Source organism: Nipponia nippon, unplaced genomic scaffold (assembly GCF_047370975.1).
Source record: "Nipponia nippon isolate SJK-2023a ecotype South Korea unplaced genomic scaffold, ASM4737097v1 scaffold_5, whole genome shotgun sequence".
In the NCBI taxonomy this organism is placed as follows: domain Eukaryota; kingdom Metazoa; phylum Chordata; class Aves; order Pelecaniformes; family Threskiornithidae; genus Nipponia; species Nipponia nippon.
This window is the reverse complement of record NW_028262369.1, coordinates 65875505-65901824: the sequence shown is the minus strand read 5'-3', so window position 1 is coordinate 65901824 and position 26320 is coordinate 65875505. Positions and strand designations below refer to the sequence as shown.

General features: G+C 36.0%; 1 protein-coding gene across 1 annotated transcript in view; it reads left to right on the top strand.

Annotated features, from left to right (window-relative positions):
* The window catches only part of HIBCH (3-hydroxyisobutyryl-CoA hydrolase), a 48055-nt gene that overhangs the window by 657 nt on the left and 21078 nt on the right, over positions 1 to 26320 (top strand). Inside the window, exons 2-7 of the mRNA XM_087732442.1 lie at positions 590 to 632; positions 1250 to 1390; positions 2843 to 2927; positions 3851 to 3931; positions 6038 to 6090; positions 24077 to 24155. Of these exons, the coding sequence (XP_087588568.1) occupies positions 590 to 632; positions 1250 to 1390; positions 2843 to 2927; positions 3851 to 3931; positions 6038 to 6090; positions 24077 to 24155 (482 nt within the window). The remainder of the gene's footprint in view (positions 1 to 589; positions 633 to 1249; positions 1391 to 2842; positions 2928 to 3850; positions 3932 to 6037; positions 6091 to 24076; positions 24156 to 26320) is intronic.

The window sequence follows — 26320 nt, the reverse complement described above, 5'->3', positions numbered from 1 at the left end:
ATGCCCTTGGTAACTGTCCTCCTCAATAGAGTACAGTAACAATTAATAAATAACAGCCTCATTGCTTAAATCAAGTAACAGAAAGTCACAGGATGGGTATCTCCTTTGAGCCTTGCTCAAGCTGTTACACAAACCTTACATAAATGCACATACATGCAAGGACATGAGGGCAGGTTTGGTGTAATGGAAGCTTTGGAAATGCACAAGTTTTTGACAAGACCTTTTTTAAAAATTCTAGTATTTAAATGTCCAGAAGAAGGCTGTAAATCTTCAAAAGAGACACGCTGCTAAGTATCAAACATGTCCCCCAAACTCTTTGTCATATTATTTCCAGGTTCTCCTTCTAACTTGAACACAGAAAACATTAGTAGTTGGCATCTGCTATCTATTTACTAGTAAGCAAAGAAGTTTCCAACTGTTTTGATATCAAAATTATACTCTAGTTTTACTTGATTTTAAAAAGGAGAATGTAGAACAATTGTGTTCAGAATTTTTTTGACAAAGCTTTGCTTAACTCAGCAGTCATATATTTGGGGATTAAGTAGCTAGTTTATGATTTTAGCTATCTTTTTTAATATTTCTTTTTCAGGCTGAAGCCGTTCAACAGACTGCAAGTAATATTACAACATTTGGTAAGAACATCTTGTTTGACTGAGTTGGAAGCTTTTAGGACTCTTAACTCCCCTGAGGCAGACAGTACATGCAACTTCTAATGTGTCTGCTCACAGTGGTTCTGACTGCCATCATTTATTGCTCAGGCATAACGTTGCCCACGTCTTTGAGCACTTTGTTACAAGTTTCTATTATACTGTAAGTTAAAGTTGAATTCTTTTGCCTTACCTACTTTTACAATTAGTTTCTGTGTTAGCTTCCGTATATTCCTTAAATGTCATTTAACTGTGAGTTTGAAATCAATTGTGAAAATAGTTTAGTGATCTGTTCTCTACTGTTAAAAGTTACTTACAGACAAAGCAATTTTTAAAAAATGAACTCAAATGTCAAAAACTTGTCCGAGGGTTATTACTCTGAAGGACTCAAACATAAACTGGTTTCGAAAGAACTGTTTAGGAACTGCAAATAAATCTTGAAGTACAGTGGGAAAGCCCTAGCATACAATTCCAAAATGCATGTTTTCTGATCTTAAATAGTGAGTTTTGAGAATATATTTCCGCAAGCACGCTTGTAAGTATGTTAGTCAAGATACCTAACTGATGACATTTGCTTTATTTATTTGTTTTTGCATGTACAGAAAATGTCTAAGCATACAGATTCGACAGCTGAAGTGTTGTTGGAAAAGAAAGGAGGTGCGGGAATAATAACTTTGAATAGACCCAAGGTTCTCAATGCACTAAGTTTTTCTATGATCCAACAAATTTATCCACAAATAAAGGTTAGTAGCTCCACTTCTACCCATCCACTATACATACAATATCCGAAACCAATTTTAAAATTCAGTCTGACACTTCTTAGTGTACTGATTTAAAGCATTAAAGTCTATGTGAGTACACTGGCCAATAAGCTCAGATTTATAGGATGGGAAAGAACAGACAGTTTCAAGCAAGTTTGACGTGTCTTCTCATCTTTCTAAGAAACAAGCTGTCAGACAAAGTTAAATTTAGCATCTGGATAGATAAGAGACACCCATATTAAAACCAGGACTGAATTAAAAGTGAGCAGTGCCCAGAGTTTATATGTTCCTTTTGGCAACACTCAGCTAGTCAGTCAGCATGCACGAATTCCAAGCTGTACAGTGGTGTTGCCTCTTGATTGGGTGCATGTTTTGTGGGGAGGCTGCATGGCTGAAATAAAAGATACAAGTCATTAGGAAGCAAGGTGCTGTCAGTGTGTCATTCCTTAAAGAAGAACTTTATGGATTTACAGGCACTGTTTCTACAAGCTAGTGAAGTAATGTGAAATCTTAAGCATGCATATAGTCCTTTTTAATTTAATGATATTATTTGTCATATGCACAAAGTCAAACTTATTAGATAACAGTATTTGGTGGATAGTTACCCACCTTCTGGTGTTTTGGTAGACTGTTGTGTTGCAAATTTATCCATTCTTTGAAGGATGTTTAAAGAAAAAAAAAATACTTAATCTGTAGTGCTGAGTACCGGGCTTTATTTGAAGCACAACCTTAAAAGGTGGCATAATTTTAAGTACAGTTGCTGGTATAGAGAAATATCCTGTCTCTTTTTTATCTGGGTACGCTTACTAGAATAAGGGATACATAAGCATAGTTTAAGATGCAGAAAAAGCCTGTAAGCAGCATCTTTTTGTCAATATGGTTGCACCACTGCTGAAGTCATGTACCAGTGTATTTAATTCAGAAACACCCCCCCCATAGTCTTTGTACCTAGCAAAACATCTGTGCACAAATTGATTTGATCCAGTCCTTGATTAGCATTGATTGCAGTCATTTTGACAAAATCCATCAACAATTTAAATGCTGTTTTCCTTGCCATGCATCTTAGATTTACACAACTTTCATGATTTGTCCTGAAACACTGTTGTTATATCTTCCGTATTCCCAGCATTGTGTTCCCATTGAGGTTAACGTCGGGCCCCATTTGGGGAGTGCTCTTCAGAGATTGGGAGCTCTGCGTAGGCATTTTTATGAAATACACAAGGCAACTCTGCTGATCACTGATGTCAAGACTGAATAGGACACAGGAATGGCAGAAAGACACGTAGCTCCCAAACTTCTATTTAAGACAAAACTATTTTAAGTATGGTTTGGTTTGCTTTTTGCAAAAGTAAAATAAGAATTATAGACAGCATACAGAAAAAGCATTTTTTGCACAGATTTTAATCTTACATGGAAACATTTACTTCTTTTTAGACTTGGGAGCAAGATCCTGAAACTTTTCTAATAATTATAAAGGGAACTGGAGGAAAAGCTTTTTGTGCTGGGGGTGACATCAGAGGTAAGGACTGTAGTCACTTAAACATTTGACATTATCTTTGCCAATTACTACTTTGCGTTGATTTCCTTTATTTACTGTGACTCAGGTAAACAGAGACTTGCTACACAACAGTAAGAGAGATTAGTTGAGCTGACTTCTTATAACACCTTGATGTGCAGGTGCTATTTAAGTTATTTGTCAGGAGACAGCTGTTGGAACATTGTATAAAAGAGTAAAAATTGGGTTTTTAATGAATAACTAGTAATAGCAGCCAGTCATTCCTAGGAAGAGAGGGTTCTTGTCTCTACCTCCTTCTTCCCAGATTTTCATTACTGACAGCTTCTTTACAAGAAATTTGAACGGTCCTAATAGGTAGCTCTGTTACTACTGGCTAATTTGTGTCTGATGTTTGAGATGGCTAGATACAGAGCTGACAATGGTGAACAATGTATCTGTGATTATTTCATAACTATCAACTGTAGGAAGTCTCCAAACTGTGAAAATTAGCAGTTGTTTTAAATTTTAGATCAACAAAGCAGCACAGGTTATTGTTAAATTATGCCATGCTCTAATTGGCTTCTCATTTTTAGTATTCAGAGACTGCAGTATAATCAGTTTTAAGTGGGTGTTCTATATATTGATACGAAATATCACGAACAGGACTACAAGACATTAGGAGGGGTTCCATAGCATAGAAAATGGACTTTACTCTCAAAAGAAGTATGTGACAGAGTCTCCAGCATAATAGAATTGACTCAAATTTGAAACTTCGCGTTCCTATTTGTTTGAGCAAATTTTCTCAAATAAAATGAAGCAGAATTAAGTTGCTGTTTGATTGCTGAAGGAAAAAAACACCTGTTATCATGTGCTATTAATTTTTTTTACTTGTTATTGTATTTTCTATTAAACTTATAGTTATCTTTAGAATTTTTATTTCCCTTAAGCCATCGCAGATGCAGGAAAAGTTGGAGATAGACTGGCAGAAGATTTCTTCAGAGAAGAATATATCTTGAACAATGCCACTGGTATGTTTAATAGCAAATTCTGAAGCAGTACAGCTTTCATAATAGTGGCTTCGAATGTAAATTCACTTTCTCTCTTTGCTAATCTATAAGAGACTGCAATAACATAATAGAAGTAGTAATGTTTTTTTTTTTTTACCAAGTTCAATACCAATAGTGTAACATATCTCATTTTTATACCTTGGATGCAGAATTTGTTTCTTTTGTTTAAGCTATTAGGATAGCTACCTTATATCTCATCCCATTGTTCTGGGTAGTTACATTTGCGGTATGGATGAATTAAGTCTTAGATGCAGACAGTGCATTTTTGCACTAGGTATCATTGATGTACTTCAAAGAAGACCTGAGATGAAAATCGGTGCACAGAAAATCATTAGTATTCAGAAAGCAGAAGATCAAATTATATTAAAGATTTCTGTTTAAATAAACTGCATAAATGAATACTCAAGCTAGGAGTTAACTGCCTTAGTTTATTGCAAAGAACCTAGGAGTATGTGGTCTTAAAATAACTTAACAGCAAAGGCAGTGGGTGATGTTTACCAGGGTAAAGGATATTAAGAAAGGATATTAATTCTTTTGGGTGAAAGTCAAGAGTTGAATGTTTTGGTGCAAAAAAACCTCTCCAAACATACTTTAATTGACTACAGTTGGAGTTTTTAAACATTGTATCCAGTATTAGTCACTATGGGAGGAGAGGTGAACATGTTGCATATCGACTCAGGTTGACAGGAGAGCATAGTGATTAAAGTAAGAGTAATTTCTGAAAAGTTATTTTTACTTCATTTGACAGAGTTTCCAGTTTTAGCATGTTTGTCATGTACCCTTCCTGCCTTCATCAAGAAAAATAGTTCAAGGTTTCATGTACTTGGGAAAAACTAGTATTACCATGGCAGTTGGACTAGATGATCATTGTAGGCGCTTCCAACTATCTATTCTAGTCTATTCAAATGTTGGAAGGGTACGTACTTTAAAGGTGTTAGTTTTTTTTAAATGATTAGGGTGTTCTATGTCTATAATGCATGTAATTAAAAACTGTAGATTTTTGGTAACTTTGGTATGATTGTATTCATTTAAAACTGAGACTTCTGCCAAAAAGGTTATTTATATCTTATATTTTACAACTTAAAAATACAGAGGGGAGCTGCTTTCACAGCATTTGCTATTGGGAAGGCATGCTTCTATAGAAATTTAGTTCAAAGACTAGCATCTAGAGTCTGTGCATTAGCTTATATGTTCATGTAAGAACAAAGTTAAAAATTCAATTCTGTTATATTTTCTAACTACTAATTTAAAGGACTGAATTGCCTTTTAAAATAGTTCTTTTTTTAAACAAGGATCTAAAGTTGCTGCAGAAAAGTTAGCAACATGGTTGCAGCGGATACCTGTATCAACAACCTGACTGAACTTTAAGTCTGACCTGAAAACACTGAATATGAGGCAGCGGTTTCATTCACAGTGAACTCCTGAATCTTTCCATGAATGGTAATTGAGAGCATCAGGTCTTTGGTTTCATGCCTCCTAAAGGCCTCAACAGATGAAGGTGATAGATAAAACTGTGGTACTTTAGGACATTACAATCTCAACCTGCCTGCACCACATTCAGCATTGTAACATCCAACAGAGCTGGCAAGACAGAACATGTTTGCATTGCAGTAGTTTATAGTCACATTTTGGCTGAAACCTACCAATGCATCTGGCTTTGTAGTAGAGTACTGGAGTGCTGGTAGGCACTCTGTGCTGTTAATCCAGGCTGTGAGATGAGGTGAAAGGGAAACTGTTGTGTTCCAACATCCTACAAAGCTATTTATAATAGCCAGATGTGGCTAAGTTCTCAGGTACTCAGATAGCAGACAACCTGACATTTGATGGTTGTATAATGTTCTCTTACAACACTCAGAATGCAGTAAGTCAGTGACTGGTGTTTCTTTCCATTGCTTAAGAATTACATGAAGTACCTTCATTGTAAGTTGATATTTTACTGTTTAATTTACCATTTATTTTCTGTTGCTCTTGCTGAAGTAAGACATGGGGAAATGCGTCATGTATACAGTCACAGGTCCACTCTTTTGAAAAAAACGTACAATATTTTTTTTTTTACATTTCTTACAGGCACTTGCAAGAAGCCATATGTGGCACTTATTGATGGCATTACAATGGGAGGGGTAAGTTAAGTACCTTGGTGTGAGATCTGATACAATTTGTTTTAAAGTAATATAATATTCTGTGCTTGAGTTAAATGAAGTGCACACATGGCATTTCAAACATTTCAATTCAAGAACAAACATTGTAATCTGAAGCTTTGTCTCTTGCTTGTCGGGGTGGATTGCTACTCTTCTAGTGCTGCTGCTGTTCTTTGCTAGTGCAACTGCTTTCTCTGAGGATCTGGCTATTGTGTTGAGAAAAAGAGCAGAATGCCGACACTGTCAGAAACAGCCCTCAGAAAGATTTTCAGAATACTGAAGTGTGCATTTGTAGATCATACAAGAGCTGAGAAGAATTTTCTACTCGAAGTGTATTAAAAAAATAGAACTACATAAAAATACAATTAAAGGACACCTCTTTGAAAAATGGGAAAAATATCATTCTAAGCTATACTTTAACAGACATTCACGAGTTCTGTATTTTTCCAACAAATAATCTGGAAATGCATCTACTTTCTCACCTCTGCAGTACTCCTAAAACATGAGTTATAAGATCCTGATTCCCCCCCTACGCCCCTAAGGCTGCACCTTATTACTAAAGCAACATTGAGAAGACTCCATCACATTGCTAGTTATACTTGGTGTTAATAATTGTTTCAGCAATTGTTGGTTCTAAACACCATGAGTAGGTAATTAAAAGCGCAACACCATGCTTTTCTACATGCTAAAATCATATTCTTTTCAGTTTGACATCTATTGGATATATTTGCATCATAGCAGGGAGTAGAATACAATAATCTTAAGTTATTTTGAACAATGAGTTTGACGGTGAAGTCTGCTATATTGTCACTTAGATTTATATTGTCTTCTTGCATGTCAGTATGATATAAGTGTACAGTCTATTTAAATTAAGTTTGTCAAAGACAGGATGCAAGAAGTGGAACACTACATGATCCATCACCTGTCGTGACCCTTCCCTTTCCATCTTTCCTTGCACACTTAATTTCGTCTGTGTTGTGTTTTTTTTTTTCAGGTTGTGATCAAAACACGATAGCTCTCTTCCCCTTTGCTCCTCTGCTACCAAGCCCCAAAGATCTCAGCTTGATAACCACCCCCTACCCATGCCCAATCTAGTACACATAAATTGTCTCCAGCACAAAGGGGACTAGTGTTTTAGCTCTTCCTGCAGGAAAAGGTTTTTATTGAACATAAGAGACCTGAAGATTTGTGGATAAGAGATAGGGAGGTCCATTTATTTTATGGAGTTTTTAATAATAGCATGGATAGCTATGAAAAAGCAAAACTTCCCAGCAGCCAGTGTCTTTTTAGAGGTCCTGTAGATTGCTCATTATGATTGTGGCCTAAGCAGGAACAGAATTTTGTCCTTTGAGAGGAAAGAGCATAATGGAGTCAGATGATCCTGCGTTACTAAGATTCTTTATTAGTTCCCTTTCTTTTAAAGAGCTTTTAAAAGACAGCAGTTAGTCTGAAACTTTAGTTGGATACCCAAATTTTAGTATAGGATACCCAAATTTCAGTGGGACCTTGACAGAGTTTACCTACCATTAGAGTTTGAATGACAGCTTACTTGCTTATCCTCAGTTTGATGATACTAGTAGCAGTTATCTTCATTTGGGGGTAGGGGGCTAGATTTTGATTGAGCAAGTATGCAAACTAACTTAGGGGAACAAGCAGGTAGGTCTCAAGTTCCAGACTACTTTTAAACTTTTTTCTTAACCTTGAGTGCTATTTAATTTGCACTTGTTAATACAGCTGCAGTTTACTCTGAGATAATGTCCTTCCTACAGGAGCACATGTTTTCATCAACACACTTATTTTTTCCTTCCCCTCTCTCATTGGCAGTACATGGAAGTATCTACTGATAATTTAACAAAGGAGGTCAGCAGTAGTATTTCTCAACACTGATTAATTTTTGTGTATGTGTTTTGTGTTAGTTTTTAGTTGTCTTCTATGCTTTTCCTTTTAACCACCTCCCTTGTCTGTAAGATTTGTTTTGATTCCTCTAAATAGACCAGTGCTTACATAGGAAAAGTGCATTAGCTCCCATCTTTCCCCCACCCTCTTCTCTCACCATTTACAGTACTGGGAGCCCCATCACAACTGACCATAACCAAACTTAAGGCTTGCAGCAGCTGTTTTCTATTGTGGTACAAATTGGTTCACTGCAGTGGGATTTTATAGACCAAAGCCACTAGAAGGGCCCTTGAACTTGTCATGGTCATACTGTTACCTTCTTCTGCTTGCTGTATGGAAGGAAGTACTCTGTCCTACTGTAATTATTCACTAGACCTGCATTCATACAAAGGAGTTATTCTATTCATGGTATAATTAGATGCTTTGTTTTAAATCACTCAGATGCTAGGATCTATGTTTTTGACACAATCAGGTCATATTTTGTCTATCTCATATGCACAAGATCTGGCTATCTTAGGCCCTACAAGTCAGTTAGAGCTAGAAACATTTGTCACTTACGAACCACAGAAAATGCCTTTAAAAAAAAATTTACATTCGAGCCCTTGGTTTTAGAAGCAAGTGGTTTTAGCTTGGGCTTAAAAATCGAGGGACACCTCTTAAACACTGCAATTTCACTATAGACCGTTTATCTATGAATGAAAATGCAAGCAAGTCAATCTCAACCTTGCTCAAAAAAGCAGCACTACGCACGTGGAGTGTTCTGTTGTTCTTATTTAAAATAAATTAAAAAAAATCACACAGTGTATCAGAAACTCAGTTATTATGTGCTTAGGTAGTAAAAGTTGCTACTGATGCACAGATACCAGATTTGTGATGGTAAGACTTGAAATTGTATCAAGAAAATGAAATGGTTCCACTTCAGCATTCTTGGCTGGAGGCTGGTAGGTGGCTTTCTTGGGAGCTTAATTAGCCAACAGATGGGGCTGTGGAGCTTGTTTTCTGCACCTTCTTGTCTACTCCTGTAGTTCATCAAAAATTTATATTTGATATAAATGTATCTTTTCATCTTTTTGTACTTATTCAGAGCAGTAGGTTCAAGTGACAAGTATGTTTGATGAAGCAAAGATGACTGCATTTTACTAAAAAACAGTGAAACAAGTTATAAATACCACATTTACTGGTAAAGGGCATATACTGTTGAAGGGCACGCTGGGCGCATACTGTCATGTTTCTAAAAACTACTATTAAAATCATTTTAGTTTACTTCTATCCATACATTTTTATTTCCTTGAAATAAAATACCTTAACAGTAGACAAGAAATGCAGAGTTTTTAAACGCGTGGTTTTTTTTTTCTTTAATATTATCTGTAAATGAGGTCCTAAACTTGGGCTTCTTGGTTCTAGAAAAGTCCCAATCTTTTCCTGATTTCTTTGCAGAGGAATAGAAGTGTGCTTTATAAGCTCAGTCTAAATCTATGGTTTTAAATAGGGCTTTGGCACAAAATACATTACAGTGTCAGATACTCTCTCTAACAGAATAAAAGAATTAATAAAAATGTGTTTTAAACATGTTTCAGAGCCAAGTAAAGTACACTAGACAGATTTGAGTGGTGGCTTTCGGATGATTTGGCTTAGAATTCAAGGTGAATATTTGACAGCAAAAAAAAAAAAAAAAGAAATACAGGGCATAGACTTTGGAAGTTAATGAATGTGGTCCGGGTCACTGGGCTAACTTTGTATAAAGCATACTTAAAACTCTAGTGCCATATTGCCAAAGCAGTGGTACATAATTTTCAGGAGCCAAAGGCCATTACTTTTAGTTTAGGGAGGAATCTACAACAGCATGTACAAACTACCCTTTTCCTTAGTATCATGTTCTAGAGCATGCGTGATTTAGAAAATTCCTGAGCGAGGCTTTATTTCAGAACCACAGTGCTAAAAAACCATCACTAATCATACTCACCTCTCTATTTATCTAGTATTTTTGACATAAGTAGGCTTCAGAAAGGCCTGTGGCCATCAGTTTCACAGTTGAATTTTGTGCTTTGTGAAAAGCAATTTGCTGCTGTTTCAGGCCTGTCATCTAATATTATTGAATGCTTATATGTTTAATTGTTAATGAGGCCAAAATAGGCCCTAAAATTTTTTTTTTTTTTACTGATGAGTAAAGACTGTTGCTCAAACAGCAATTCTTGTCTTTGCACAATTAAATACAAGATTTAATGCTTTAGTCTGACCTCTTACACAGTGTATTTGCTAAGTTTATTTTAGCAAGTTAGAGATTTATAAAGGTTATACCATTATGTTACACGTCTTGCTTAAACAATTAATGCTTTGAGTTTTAGGATGAGAAAACATCTTCCTGTGAGGCAAGCAGATTTAAACTTATATGGTAACGTGCAACTTTTTCAGTACAGAAATGGGGTTTGGTAGAGTTGCCAGCTCTCTTAAACCCTTCACAAGCCCTGTGCTTTGAGTTATTCCGAGAATCTTATTTTCTAATCTTCATGCTTAGGGAGAGTAATAGGAAGTTGGAACTGTAATATAGCTCACAATTTAAAGAGATAAAGGGTCACCCATCCTTATTTCCATCCCTGATTCACTCAGATTCTAGGGCCCAGTTTGTGAGAGTGATAACAGTACTCAGTACTGACTGCTTTATTCTCTCCCCTGTAGAGAAGGGCCTCAGGTATACAGACTGCAAATATGAGAAAACAACCTGTTAATTGGGTCTTTGGGTTCATGAGGGGCTTTGCATTAGTTTTGTCAGCACACTTAGCAGTACAGGTTTTTTAAGCAAGGGCTTTTACTTAAACTGAGAGTCTACATCTAAGTTAACTTACATAGAGTATCTTTAAGGTAACCGTTAGTAGAATTTTTTTAGAGTACTGTTTGAGTCTGTGTTAGTCTCTCAGGTAGTAATGTCAAATATGCTAAGCTTTAGACTATACAGAAGTATAGAGCCGAGAGGAACCTCAGGATTATTCTTCTGCACTTGAAGTAGGGTTAAATATAGCTAGATGATTGCTTAGCAGATTTTCACCTAATGCGCTCAGAGCTCTCCAACAGCAGGAATTCTGTTCTTTCTAGATATCCCACCTGAGTGCTTAGTTATTCTTTCAAGTTAAGATTCCCTAGTGTCTAATTCAAGTCTTTAGTATGTGTAATCAATACATTCCTGTCTCAGCTCTCTAAGACCATTTTGAGATACTTGCATTCCTTGCTGTGATCTGTCTCTCTTTAATAGGGATAAAGATAGTTATTCAGCCTTTACTATAGATAAGTCTCTTGGTCTTCTTGCAGTCCTCTGGAATCTCTCCGATTTGTGTACTTTACAGTTCATTACCAGAGACCAGACAATATTTCAGCTGGAGGACTCATCAGCACCAAGTAGAGCAGAATAATTATCCCCCCATATATTACACAGATACCCTGTCACAAATAGCTCATGTAAATAGCAGCTTCTCAAAGCATCAGGTGCTAGGAGGCCACCACTTCTAGTTATTCTTAAAGCTATTACTCTTATCTCCTTTCTCCTTGCATAACATAAACATCCATCACAGTACATTTCTTTATTGCTTACCTTTTACCAATTTTTAAATCTTCTTTCTTGAACAGAACTTGTTTGTCAAAGAGTCAATCTTGTGGAGCTACCCCTTTCCTCAAAGACTACAAAGAAAAAAAGAATAGTACCCATTTCCTCCTTCAAGAAACCTGAGTGCCCTGTCAGCTGGCATTGCCTTTTATAGCTCCACCAGATCAATCTGATGAGGCTTCCCAGGTGTATTGAACCTAGGCTGAGTGGGTACGCTTCAGCCCTTTGGTGCCTGCTGGTAGAGACTCTGCTGTAGCCTGGTACCTTCAGTAGTTCTTTTTGCAACAGCATTGCGTTATTATTTGTATTAAGTTCACGGTTGCTATAAACCCCTGAAAAACGTGTAGGCCTTTGCTCCATAGAAAACATACTCGTAATTTCTGCATTTGATTTTGCTTTCTTGAGCGTAGTTCTTTTCATTTTGTTAGTTTCTATCTAATCTGCAAAGTGAGATGGTTTTGAATTCTGATGTTGCCCTTGAAAGTGTTTGCCTTCCCAAAAAGTAATCTGTAAATTATAGAAATCCTTGTTATTTCATCATCCAAGCAGATAATGAAAATATCAAATAAAACTTCATCAATGATTGGTTTCTGTAGGACCTCAGCTAGGGTGCCCTCTCAGTTTGATTGCAAATTGCTGGTAACTCTTAATACAGTTTCAGATGTTTGTGCTCTCCATTTCATGGTGATATCATATAGGCTATGTTTCCATAGTTTGTTTATGAGAGGAAAGTATGCTGTGTATGGGGAAGCATCAGAAACATCGCAGTTCAAAGCATGAAGTTTTTTCAGAATGCTGCTTACTGAGTGACAACGTCACTTTAATCATGGGGTTATGTAGGGGTTCCAGAGAAACAGATGCAGCCAAATTCCTGAACCTAATCTATGATTTGGAAATATTCCTTCTATTGTGCATCTGACTGTGCTTCCCTTCTGGACTACAGATTCAGACTTACTGTGTCTTTTTATGATACAGTAGAAGAGTGAACTGAGTACCAAATATTTAGCTTTACTTCTTTTTTGTGTTAGTGCCACTTCATTTTCAGCAAAAGATTCCAGAGGCTGACGTTAGAGGAATCTGACCTTCCTTGTAAATCAGATCTCAGGACCTGATGTGTAGGTCTTTAAGGCAGAAATTTGCTTAGTTGAAGTTTGCATCTTTCCTCTATAGTTATTCTCTGTTGCATTATGTGAAGTCCATTTGTCTTAGGGTTTAAGAAGAATTTGACTTTTGCGGAAGGATGACATTTTAACCTTCTTCAGGAAAAAGCAGAACACTTCTCTGTTTTAAGCTTTTACTCTCCTTTAATCAATAAAGATGTCAAAATTTTAATAAACAATTTTCTGAAGGGAGTTTGCAGTGTTTTATTTCAATTTTAGCTAATTTGTAAAATTTTACCTCACAACATTCTGAAAAGGTTTTGTAATTATACAAGTTTGTTCAGTAATGCTTTATAGGTTTCCAATGTTAACTCTTTATAATCATGTTCTGAGATCTACGGGGAAAGAATTGATAGAGATTTACATCAGGTATGTAATTTTTCTTGGTAGCAAAGTTCTTCAGAAGGTGAAAGTAAATGCCTGACATGCAAAATGGTAGATTAACTGCAAGTGCTAGTGAAATCAATCAGCAGTTTTTGAAAATAGTTTTAAAAAAATAGTCCCTTCTGCTCTTCTTTGTGTTCAGGGATGCTTGCTGCCAAAAAATGCATGTTGGCACGTCACAATAGGAATTGACCTACTTCCCATGGTTGCCCTGTATGGAAAAGAAGATATTTGCTTATTTCTTAGCTGTTTGAGGTTCTTGCATGGAATAAATAGCTGAAAGTTGTGGAGGAGTTTGGTCCAAAGGTATCATATGAAGTCTTTTTTCAGGAATCAGTATTTCTAATAGTAATCATTCTCAATCATAAAAATAAGAAGAATTATGTGAAAAGAAGGCCAGTTCCTAAAATAAAGGAATTTCATACAAGGAGAGGTGAAGTCAATTTTCAGGAGTATTTTTACACTTTGCACTGCTTGCATGTAATTTAAGCTGTAACATTTCTTTCCTAATGCTTATTTTAATAGAAAAAAACATCTAAAAAGTTTTCCAATTCAATATTCAAAATATCAGCTGCATCTTGCATTTTTCTAAACTACTTAAATTGAAATGTTGTCAAGGGGAAGTTGTTCAGTCAGTATTTTGTTTACTTAATATATTGGTTATTTGTTAGCATGTCTGCATATTACGTTATGTAACATATTGCCTATATATGAGTGCTCTGATAGATCTGGACCAGATTCATCAAAGAAAATGAGGGCATAGATATACAGTATAAGAGAGTTTACTGAGACTAGAAATGTAATTTACAGCGGACACTTTGCAATAGCAAAATTAATGTGATGTTTTCTTGAAAAATGTTGTTAGAGGCTTTCTACAGGTACCATGGGGATTCTACCAGTATAGTTACAAACGTCTAAACTTACACTTTAGCAGGATTTGGTCAACAGTTCTTATTACATTAATATTTCTTATCAAGTAAATTGGTAGTGATGTCATAAGCAGCTTGTATGTTACACATTTTAGTCAATAGAATTCCAGTACACAAAGGAGCTGGAGTTGAGCAATAGCTGTCCTTATCCTGTCCCATTTTTATTCAGATTGTGTGACTGTAACTCTTTGGGAACGTTCCTTTCGCTCCCAACATATATGTAAAATTTCTAGCATACATCTGCAAATAACATTTTTTTTCCCTTGTTTCTTCCAAAATATGTTTAAAGAGTGAACATCAATGTTGAATTTAAATTACATATTTGTAAAATGGAATTATTTGGTTTTTTGATTGCCTGATGCTCTGTAGTCAGGACCAAAACAGCATAAGGAAAAACACACCTTTCTTACTGCTGCAGATAAAACACACAAATAAAATTCTTCATTCCCAGGCTTCACGAGTTAGCCTCTGAGTTACAACTAGCTGGACTGCTGCAGTAGGTGGGAGGAGGAAAGGGAGGGAACATCTCAAAGATTCAGTGGTCCACAGTCTGAACCTGCCCACTACCAAAACCAGTTCCCAGTCATGTAAAAGTAGAAGAGAAGGGTCTGCCCTTGCTCTCTGTGCCATTTGTGGGTATGGACATCTACGCAGACAGCCTCTTTCCTTCTGATCAACTTGCCTTGCATTGCAGACTAGTGAGACAAAATCATTGTGAACATAACACCTGATGTTTGGATGTTCTTTTCCATAAAACGTATTTAAATAAAAGTTGTGAGATTGTATCAAAACCCAAAGTTAAAATCTTGTAAACCATTGAATATTGGCATTTCAATATGTTTAGCTGAAGTGACTGAAGCCTGAAAGAGGAAGGTGGGAAGTGTAAAGACAACCAATTGCTTTACTTCATCATGATCTCACTTAAACTATGAACTGTTAACAGAAAATCTGCAGAAGAAGCAGCCAGACAAATATTATAGGCTGCAACAATTGCAGATGCTACGTAAACATTTACGTTGGGTGTCTTCTGATATTCCCCAGGCATATGAAATATGATGGGGGGGGGGGAAGCTCCCCGTTTTCCTCCACGTTGTAATATGTCTTTCCATCTGTTTTTTTTATCTGTTTGCTTTTAGGATGTATTTATGTAAGTTGTGTGCATATAGCTTTTATACAGAGGTATAGATAGCAGCATTTGAGGCTAACATTCAAAAACTAGGAGGCATTAGAATTAACCATATCTGTGATATCTCACATTTTTTGCCCACTTGTGATGGATTTTTTTAATTAGTTGAATGTGCGTTCGTGAAGTGCACAGGTCTATATTGCTCACAAAACAAACAGCTATTCATTTGTTGTTTAATGTGTGGTACAAATTTTATTGCAAACTATAGAAATTCTGCTTAGTAGTTATTAATATACGTATATATATATAATGAGCTTTGGGTGACTAACTGCAGCATATAAAAGTTCATGAGAAGTTATTATTTTACATAGCACAGCTCTTCCATATTGTAATGGATGTTATTACCCCTTTAACCCTTTTTTACAGCTAGGAAACTGGATCTTAGAAATGTCAGTGCTTCTTGGGACTTCTCCTGATTCTTGTTTTTCTTCCTTTTTATAAACATGTCATGCCTCTTGTCAGTCATCATGCTCTGAAACTTGAACATCTTTGGTTTTGTTTTAATTTATGCTCTAAAATCTGCCCTGAAGTAAAAGTAATTGTCATACTAAACCTAGATAAGCTGCTTTCCAGTTCTCTCCCTTCCTCTCCCCCTCTCTCCCTCCCTCATGTATGCGTACCACACGGAAGCCTGTGGCCCATTTTGTTGCCAGTGCTTCAAAGCTGAAGGCAGCTTTTACTGTAAAATAGAATACAGATTTTGCAAGTAGTTATTTGTTGTACTTTGAAACAAATCTTTGTGAGATTGACTTGTGTACCACTTAGCTTTTGTAATATAGGGTGTTGAAAACAATGCTGAGGCAATCCTAAGAAAGGATTCGCTCTTTGCTGATATTACAGTATATTTACCATCTGGCACGTTGGTCTGCCTGCTAAGCTCCCGCGTGTGATCCTAGGGACAAATGGTGCACTTCATTTTGTAGCTAATCGGACTATAGTGTCAGCAGCTCTTGACATCAACAAAAAATAACCACTGAATGTTCAGCGATTTGCATGTGATGTTATTCCCCAAAGGGCTTGTCGTAAAGCACTGTCTTGAAAACAAGTATTTTAAATTATGGGTCAGTACTGGTATGGTAAGTAAATGTACACTATGAAAAGGAATGGGTGCCACTATTTTACACCCAGAAAAGAAAGGCAGACTTCCTGAACATACATTGTACAGATGTTGGTATTATACAATCGCACTGCACTTAGTATTTTAGAATGACAGAGTAAGTGTTTGCGTTTCTGTGCAATGTAATGACATATAGATCACATCATAAAGCAAACGTCACTTGTCTACTCTGAGACTAAAGTCGAAGTTTTAAGCTGTACTTTCTACATTATTTTTTTCTGAAACCTGTGTATGTTTAAAGGAGGTTTTATTTGCGGCTTCATGGAAAGCTTTCCTACCCCTGCACTGTTGACTGTCGTTGCAGAGATTTTTGCAGGCTTCTGCACAGATTTGTTCTTCCCATTTAATACCAGGCTCTTTCTTGCTAAAAGTTCCACTATTTTTCTCTAATTCTAGGCCTTTATGTAGATGCCTAGTCTCATATTGAGAGTTATCTCATTATTTCCCTCTCCTTCCCTTTGTAATAGATCAAGTAAAAAAGGTCTGAAGAGAATTATCTTTGCCTGCTTCTCCATCCTTTCATATTTCTACTATTTTTTCTCATTTCCAGAATAATTTGAATGTCTCCTTGCATAAGTTTTAATCTGTCTTATACTTTTAATGCATTTTTTTCCCTGAGAAATAGAACATCATTACAAAATCCCCTCAATTCACTCCTGTCATCACAAATAACTGCGTCCCTGTTTAAAGTTCTGTTGCATGTGCTGGTCTTTAAGAACAAGAAATGTTTCTTCAGTTTTAAGAAAACAACTAAAAGCTTAGTTATGCGTTGGTGCAAATTGCCGAAAAGGGTTCCCTCCCACTTGCTTACCCTTCAGACATTAAGATGCGGTGAGTTGGACATAGAGGTTTCTTGCAGTAGCTACATTTTTAGGTGACAGAGAGGGACAAAGGGACAGAGCTTGTCTTCCAGAATTTTAGGAATAATTAAAACCCCACACTTACTATCTTTTTCTGAACATAGAATCATAAAATCATTCAGGTTGGAAAAGACCTTTAAGGTCATCGAGTCCAGCCGTTAACCTAGCACTGCCGAGTCCACCACTAAACCATGTCCCTAAGCTCCACATCTACATGTCTTTTAAATACCTCCAGGGACGGGGACTCAGCCACTTCCCTGGGCAGCCTGTTCCAGTGCCTGACTACCCTTTTGGCGAAGAAGTCTTTCCTAATATCCAGTCTAAACCTCCCCGGGCGCAGCTTGAGGCCGTTTCCTCTTGTCCTATCGCTTGTTACCTGGGAGAAGAGACCGATCCCCACCTCGCTACAACCTCCTTTCAGGTAGTTGTAGAGAGCAATAAGGTCTCCCCTCAGCCTCCTCTTCTCCAGGCTAAACAACCCCAGCTCCCTCAGCCTCTTCTCATAAGACTTGTGCTCTAGACTCTTCACCAACTTCTTTGCCCTCCTTTGGACACGCTCCAGCACCTCCATGTCCTTCTTGTAGTGAGGGGCCCTAAACCGAACACGGGATTCGAGGTGCGGCCTCACCAGTGCCGAGTACAGGGGCACTATCACCTCCCTGGTCCTACTGGCCACACTATTCCTGATACATAAATGGCCAGTTATGTATAGGGAAACACTGGGAAACAACATTGGGGAAAAAAGAATGCTTTCAAATTTAACACTAGAAAAAGTTTCACTGGCTCGTAATTAATTACTTTTGCTATAGGCTTTTCAGATCTAAGTCCTCTTACATCTTCTCTTTTCTTTCTGTTGCAGCAGAAGTCTTTGTGTCCATAAAAAGTTCTGCTTCCTCTGATATGAAAGAGTATTTTTTAACAGATGTAACTGACTTTTGTTCCCAGGAAGTTTTTTAGGCTCACTAAATGTGAGTCTTAGAAAGTAATATACAGTAGTGAAAAAGAAACAAGGAAAACATTCTTAATTCTGGAAATAAGTTATTTCAGAAAATTCTGAGTAATCAGAAGCAATTCTTGGTAGAAGTTTTTATGTTTGCGTCATGGTTGTTGAGCCGCAGTGTCTGTAGGCCAGACTGGACCATGAGACCAAACTGTTCACCCTGCTGCTTTTTGCCTTGGAGAAGCCAACATACATGGAAAGGGAGGACATGAAACTGCAGGCTCAATCCCTGCTGCGGAGGCATGGGTTTGACTGCCACCACGGCTACTGTATGGTCCAGCAGGTGGGATCGCAACACTGGTGTGGGTGCTCACCATCAGAAGACCAGATCAGTCCCTGTAGATTACGCAGGGGGCTATTGCAGACAAGTACCCTAATAAAAATGGTTTGAAATCATTGATAAGTTTTGGCTGGTAGTGGAAAAATCAAAAGAGGGTGTTTAAAAATTCAATCTAAATTCTGTTGATAAAGGACACTCATTGTAGCAGTATTGGTGCACAGAATGGCCTATGGTTTTTTTTTTCCAAGTTCCACTGTAAGAAGAACCTGACCTAAATGATTACTATTAATGTAGTTGGATCAAATTTGTTTAAATAATTAGGGGTCAGGAGCACAAGTAACACTGGTAGTTCATCATATCAGATACTCAGAAATTGTTTTTTTTTAAAGTTATGTTTGAATCTATGGTGAAGATACAAGTATACTTTTGAAAACACATGACTGGAATGGGCTGTGTCACTGGTTTGTGCCACAAAGCATCAGAGTATTCATCAAATATTGGTCATTAATTATAGCACAAGCTTTCTTGCATTTTTGGCACTAGGCTCTGAGGAAAATACTTAAGAGCCAAACATCAGATATTATTACAGATAATGTATCTCCAGTCAGGTCGTTGTCCTTCTGTATGTCTATAGACATTTGGACTGAGAATCTCTCATGCATAATCAGTATGTGGAAATTAATATTTTATATTTAAATTATATTCCATTAATATTTTATGTTTTAAAATACCACACTAAATGATTGAAAAGTTCACAAAAACGCTGTTTTTGTACAAGTATTTAAAAAAACATCATTAAAGTTGCTTTATATGTCATCAGCCAAAGAAAGTGATATTCTTAGTCCAGATTGACCTGTTATACTGCATTGCTCTGGTTCACTAAGTCATCTTGTCTGTTAGTATCTACAGATAAAAATGGATTGTACTCTGTAGTGGTCCACAACATGAATGATGAACGAAGATTAATTTTGATTGAGTTTAAGATTTGCTGTGTCTGGATGCAGGGGGTAATGCTCTTACATCAGTGATTTTTGATCTAACATAGCTGCTTCCTGAATCAATTCCACTTGCTTACTTTGCCAACTAATGCTTTTGAAAACATTTTTGCTGCACCTTTGCTATTTTTACACATCTGTATTCAGATGTATTTGCCCTTTGTTGTGTTATGCTCAGTTTGTTTGTCGATTGCCACATTTCTTTTGTGGTTCTAGCCCTACCAGGAACTGTATTCTCATGCAGTTAAAAATGAGTGTAACCACTGGATGTGAACTGTTACAACAGGACTTTCACTGCAGACAATATTAATATTGGTATTATCATAAAATTGGTTGCTTGAACAGCTAAAAATTCTTCATTAGCCTAGTGAAAATGATACAAGCAACATTCCTGAAGGCCTTTTCTGTTTGTATTTCTTTTATTCTGTCGCTTATGCTTTCCTAGGCAGTGGTTCCTTTACAGAGTTAGGTTATTTAGTAAATAGGCAAGTGTGATTTACGGTTTTGCTGTGACACAGATCTGCTTTTCTGTATGTGAACAGATGTTTATGTATGTCATTCAGGAAGGGCATATTTATTTTGCTCTGTATGGTTCTCTGTTGGGGTGGCCCTCAATTTCTTAATAACTTTCCTAGATGTGATGAGTTCTCTGATTTACTAATATGGGTCATTCTCAATTTAAGATAATATAGCCTCTTGGCTACAACTTAACTTTTAAGATTTATGGTAGCTGTATTCCATTTCTCCATCTATCAGTAATTTGCACCTTGTTTTTCATTAGAAAAATACTTTAAATAAGGTTCTGTATTCATCACGAGGAAAAAAAAATGGAAATCAATGATAAATTTTCTATACACAGTTGCATAATGACTTTTGAAATATGGCATTGAGTAGGAAATCGTGTACGGGAAGTAAAATTCAGATACTCTACTGGCTTTTTCAGAAGCTTGTTGATGAATTCAGACGAAACTGCCTATAATATTATGTGCCTCCTTGAGGTGCGCTGAGCCTAATAGTCAAGTTGTAACACACTGTTTGTAAGATCAATATCTTAATATCCATGTAGTAATAAATTTGTAATTTGTAACCAAACACCTTCATAGCCAATCTATCTTCAGTAATACATTGTCAGACCACCATTTCTGCTCTTATATATGTTTTTAATTAATTCATATATAAACCCTACAGAAAGATTGTTTAAACTGAGTGCTTGTTAATTTCTTAACTCCTTAATTTCTAGTCTCATTTTTTAACTGTCCTTTACAAAATTCAAACATTCAGCTGTCAGTGGAAAAAAAATCTTTTCGTGCCAGTAGTAAGGTAAACTATTTGGATTAAAAACCAAGCAAGATTCACCATAGGAATGTATTATCTTGGAAAAGTCTGAAGGAAGACATTAGCTTTAGTATATATTTGAAGATCATGAAAGGTAGGAGTCTGACAGTGCAGGATATAGTGTATTTTAGTAAAGACATTATAGCATCAAGACTTGTAGGTGTAAATGCTGGGACTTTGTGGTGAAGTGATCACAGCCCAGCTGAAGATATTTCAGTAGTGTGAAGGGCCTTCTAGGTGGGACTCTAGCTGTGTAAGATTTCAGTTAGAAAAAAAATAAAAAATTACAAAATCCAGAAATGGAGGAGGAATGCATTTAGACTTCTGACTGGAAGAGTTTGTTCTTTACACAGTATACCATTAAACTAATAAGTATCTGTCCTCCGTATTAGATGGAGAAGGTTAAACACATGCAGTGAATGTGTTAAAATAACCATTTGGGAAGTTGCAAATAAACATACGAAAGCATATGATCACCAGTTTAATAAATTACCCTCAAAGCATTAACTCATTTTTCTCTCCTATTTTTATCTTAATGTTGGATTATTTGGAAATGCTCTTCAAAGAAGTAAGGACATATTTTCACCATTTTCTTTATAATGGATAAGAAGAAAATATCGTTTTAGTCTTTTAAATATACATCTGAAATTAAACTCTCATCTATACTATAAAATTTGAGGGCTATCTAGAAAACAAATCCAATTATGGCTTAAGCACTTGAGAAAGTGAAATCTGATTTAATTACTTCTTTCAACAGAAAATTACCTCTTTCAACTTTTTATTATTAAAACTCTGTAGTTATTTTTGTCACTATAACAAAGAACAAGCTTGGAAGAGAAGCTCTCTCCATGGAGTTCACACTCTAGTCTTTGTTACTTAATACTCCAGCTAAAAATTTGAGTCCTTATAGAAACTTGTAATTGTCTAGAAAATAAGCCAGGAAAATGCTTTATGATAGACAGTATTTGTATTCTTAGATATGGGATTAGAAAAAATTGAGTATTAGAGCAAAATGGGCATGATTTTTTTAAATTTTGTTATCTTTATAAAAAGGTTGTAATTATTGCTGAATATGCATAAAAATAACAGCAGAAATATTGTGCTTTCTCTTGCTGTAGGAAAGGCTTTACCCAATGCAGTGAAAATATGCTGTTATGATATAAAAAAAAGTTGGAAGTGATGAAGGCACATTTCCATTTCATTTAAGAGTTCTAGAGTTGTTTTAGGAGTGAATATAGCTTTACATGTAGCTTTGCGTTTGCAAGAGAACTAAACACAGGGCCATTGCCCTTGCTGCTGCTCAGATGAGATCTACAGCCTCTGACCAGTCCTCGAGTGAAAGGGCTGAAGGATAGATAATGGATGAGACATAAGATTGTACCCTATGCAAATAAGATTCAGATATTTGCTCAAATCCCATTTGCCTCCTTGAAACAGCAGTATTTCATGTGTATAGATTTGGCTTAGTCTCTGGATATACAATCAAGTATGATAACCGGTTACCTGAAGTGTCCATTTCTCAGAAAATAGGCTGGAATCTTAAAAACTTCATACATCTGTATTAAAATCCGAGACTGGCAGGTATTAATTTTACAGAAAAAACTTGAAGATATTTTTAAATTTAGTCATGTATCACCCTAATGGAATAAGCAGTGACAATTAATTTCTTGCTGGGCAGAACTGTAAGAGAGGCCAGGGAAGAATGCATGCATGAGAATGGTGTGAGGAAATGGATGTAATTTTTATTAAATTGAGATAACTTTTAAAAATTTTAATGTAAAACCCACCCAAAGATCTCTCTAGATAAGTGAAACAAAAAGATGTTCTACTATATTCTACTCTCTCCTTAAAAGCCTGTCAAATATATAATGCTGGTCCAAGCAAGTATCACCCAATTAATACCACTGTTTTTGATGGAAAGTATGAAATATTGTGAAGACATTTGTGAAGACTAGTAGCCTTAGCTGGGTAAAGTGCCATTTTTCTAGTATCTGAACAATTAGAAATGTTACTTAAAAATCTGTTGCATCTTCATTAGATACTGCCTTCTTTTGGCCAATGATATTTAAAGTATCTTAGTTTTGATAGAAAAATTGGATGACTAGGAGGACTAAGCAAAGGGAAATTTAACAGTGAGGAAAGGAAGTAAGCTGAAACAGTGGAAAGGAAGAGAGAATACTTGTAGGAAGAAACTTCTTGTGAAATATTTGGTAGAGGGTTTTGTCTTCAGGTAGGATCTAACACATTTCTATTGACATGTATCATGTAGATGAGCTTTAAGAAGTGCAACTCCTTTACCCATGTGTTGTGGTTGTGCCCAGTAATCCAAATATTCTTGGATTACTTCAAATATTATTACTAAATAATAGTAATTTTATCAGATAACCATTTCTCTTTAAATTTGTCAGTTGCCTATTGAACATTTCTCTAAATAAAATTAATTTTGTGTGAACTGAAAAGATATATTTTGGGGGGGGCTTGCTGCTGCTTACTGCCTAAATCAGAAAATATGTGATAGACAACACCAGGAGGTCTGCTCGAGGGAAGTGTTTCATCAAGGAAGGACTGCTAGAGAAGAGGGCTAGATACTTAGAAATGTGAATTCTATTTCTGACTTGGAGAACAAAAGTTCCCAGGTTAAATACGTGAGTTTCTAACCACATACTTTGAATTTTAATCAATAATGCTGAAGGCTTTTCCTGCTGAAAATACTTGTGTTGATAAAGTAGGTAAATATCACATTATAAGAATAGTTGATGATTATTTCTTTTAAAAGAAGTATTATATTTACGACTTTGTGCAATTCACTTATATTCCAAAAGTATTGGTGTTTTTTTGTTGGTTGGTTGAAGTACGTGCAAAAATAATACATGGGGTAACATTAGCAAAAGGATGTCAACTCCCTTAGTAGTCTAATGGAGAAAATGGGGTCACTCGTTTCTGTTGTTGCTGTCACTCATGGGTTTTTGAACTGTATGACTCAATCTCTGTGTGACTCATCAATCTTCTAAAGCATAGAATGCTATTTCAGCCAAATCATAAAGGTAATACGATGCTTTGTTAGTGTTTAAACCATAAAAGGCCTTTTAATATTTTGTTGAGATGTGCGTGGCAAATCTAATATTATTTAACTGTAGAGCAAAGCAAGAAGCGTGTTACCTAGGATTATGGTTATGATTATTTTTACCAGTAATTTTATAACTCTGTCCTTTGCTTGTGCTCCATGCATAGGGAGTTGGCCTCTCAGTCCATGGGCATTTCCGAGTTGCTACAGAAAAGACACTTTTCGCAATGCCGGAAACATCAATAGGTAAGTATTTTAACAGCTTATCACATTTTAACATGCTTAAAGTTACACTGTTTGTGTAACCAGGATGAAATATCTTTGACTGAAAGCAGTGGTAATAATGAAAGAATTTTAAAAAGGAATCTGAGATGACCATATATGGAAAGTATTTTCTATTAAATTAATAGAAACTTATCTGTATTCTGGGAGGTTGATCATTGAAGTTCTTAACCTGGGGTTTACTGTTTAGACTGACACAAAGACTGTCAGGCTACCATTTTTAAAAAATGGAAGTAGATATGAGGAACTAAGGCTTTGCTACAGATGTAGGCAGATAAAGTCTGAAGATCCCAGTGCTAGTATGTCAACTTTACATTCGGAACTCAGTATGATTCAGACTGGCTGTAGTACAAGCTGATCTGCAATGTTAATGAGACAGGTTTTGAAACTCCAGCTTTTCTTGTAGATTGTTAATATAGACCTATTACACGTGTGTACAGATTGTCTGCAGGCGAGACCACAGTGTCGTCGTCTTTGTTTTTTTTAAATAGCAACATGTACCTTGTGTTTTCTAATGTTTGATTCTACAGCTTCTTTGTCAACTCTGAGATGTATAAAGAAAATGTTGTGTCTCAGAGCTATATGAAGATGGTGGTATGGCTCAGGAAAAGTCAGTCAGATTAAAGTGAACCCTCCTGTGAAATCATTCACCTTCAAGACAATCCTGGCACCAACAGGGTATCCACATTCAACCTATTATTGTCTGGCATATATACTCCATTAATGCTTTCATCAATGTCCAAGTCCCTTCTCCCTGCTTATCTACAATGTTTATGATGAGTGTTCAAAACCTATAACCTATCCTGCATTTCTCTCCTGCAAAATTTCTAGTTTCTACATCTTTCCAAAGCAAGGCAGCTGAAGGATGATTGCAATTGTTCTTATCTTTATGTCCTCAAGCAGGAGGATGAGGCAAGTCTGTAATGCGTGGCCCTGTTGAACATGTTAGTCAGAGTAGAGAACCTTATCTGGTGGTCAAACAGCTTAAATGGCACCAGACATGGTGCTATTAGGTTCAATCTTAGTTTTACCTCAAGTAATTAGTTGTAAGGAGTAGTGACCATTATTTTCTTAAAAGAATTTCCAAACAGTTACCTAATGTTAAAACTAAGAAATAATGTAAAAAATAAAAAATTAGGCCTCAGTTCTGAAAAGAGAATAAAAGTTAAAATATTCTCAACAAAAGGAGAATATTATAAGTATAATAATGTCATTAAAACTAAAGTTAAAATGCATGCTTAGCTAATGACTGGATTTTTGTAGTGCCCCCCGTTAGTAATGCTTAAAAGGTCTAGCATTTTTCATATTTTTAAATGGTGTCTTACACGTTATCTATTGTTTATTGCTATCCAGCCTGTATGAAACATTTCACCAGGCTTATTCTGACATAGTAAACCCCCCAAATATAAGCAAGCTCATTATCATTTTAACTCCCCCCAAAATATTAGAGCAATTCCTGCTAGCTGATAAATGTCATGTAATTTCGCTGAACAAGTAAGTTTGGGATGAGAAAAACAAAAACTGTTGCAGCCCTCCAAATATTTTTCTCTGCTGAAGGAAAACTTAGTAAACTAAATAGCTCAAGCATTAATACAACATGAATTTGCTAAGCTCCTGAAGTTCATAATCAGTTGTTGTACAAGAAAACCATTTGAAGGAAACTTTTTTTTTTGAAAACTAAACAGAGGTTCTATGGCACATAAAATTTTTCTAATAATAAAGATACCTTCTTCACTTTCTTCTTCGAAGGTAAAGATATGAGTAGTCTTATGTTAACAAAAACTATGTACTTTACATACATTTCTGGTGTTGACAAGGACTTATTTAAACAAAAATAGACTGTGAAGACATGTAAAGGAAAAGCTTAGAACTTGCTTAAGAAAGAAAGTAATTAAACCCTTTTAGGATCAGTTAGAAGTGAACCCACTGAAATCTGTTTGAATTTAAGGGCTTAGCTGTTTGATCTCTCTGGTGTATCTTTAAAATGTCTAGCTGTCTAGATATTGTATTAATTGATTTTTTCATATGTTCACTTATTTCAGTAGGCGTTACACCTTTTCTGTGAAATGAAAACAAAGTGTTCATTCAGCTGCTACATTTTCACATAATTATTCTGCATTTATACACCA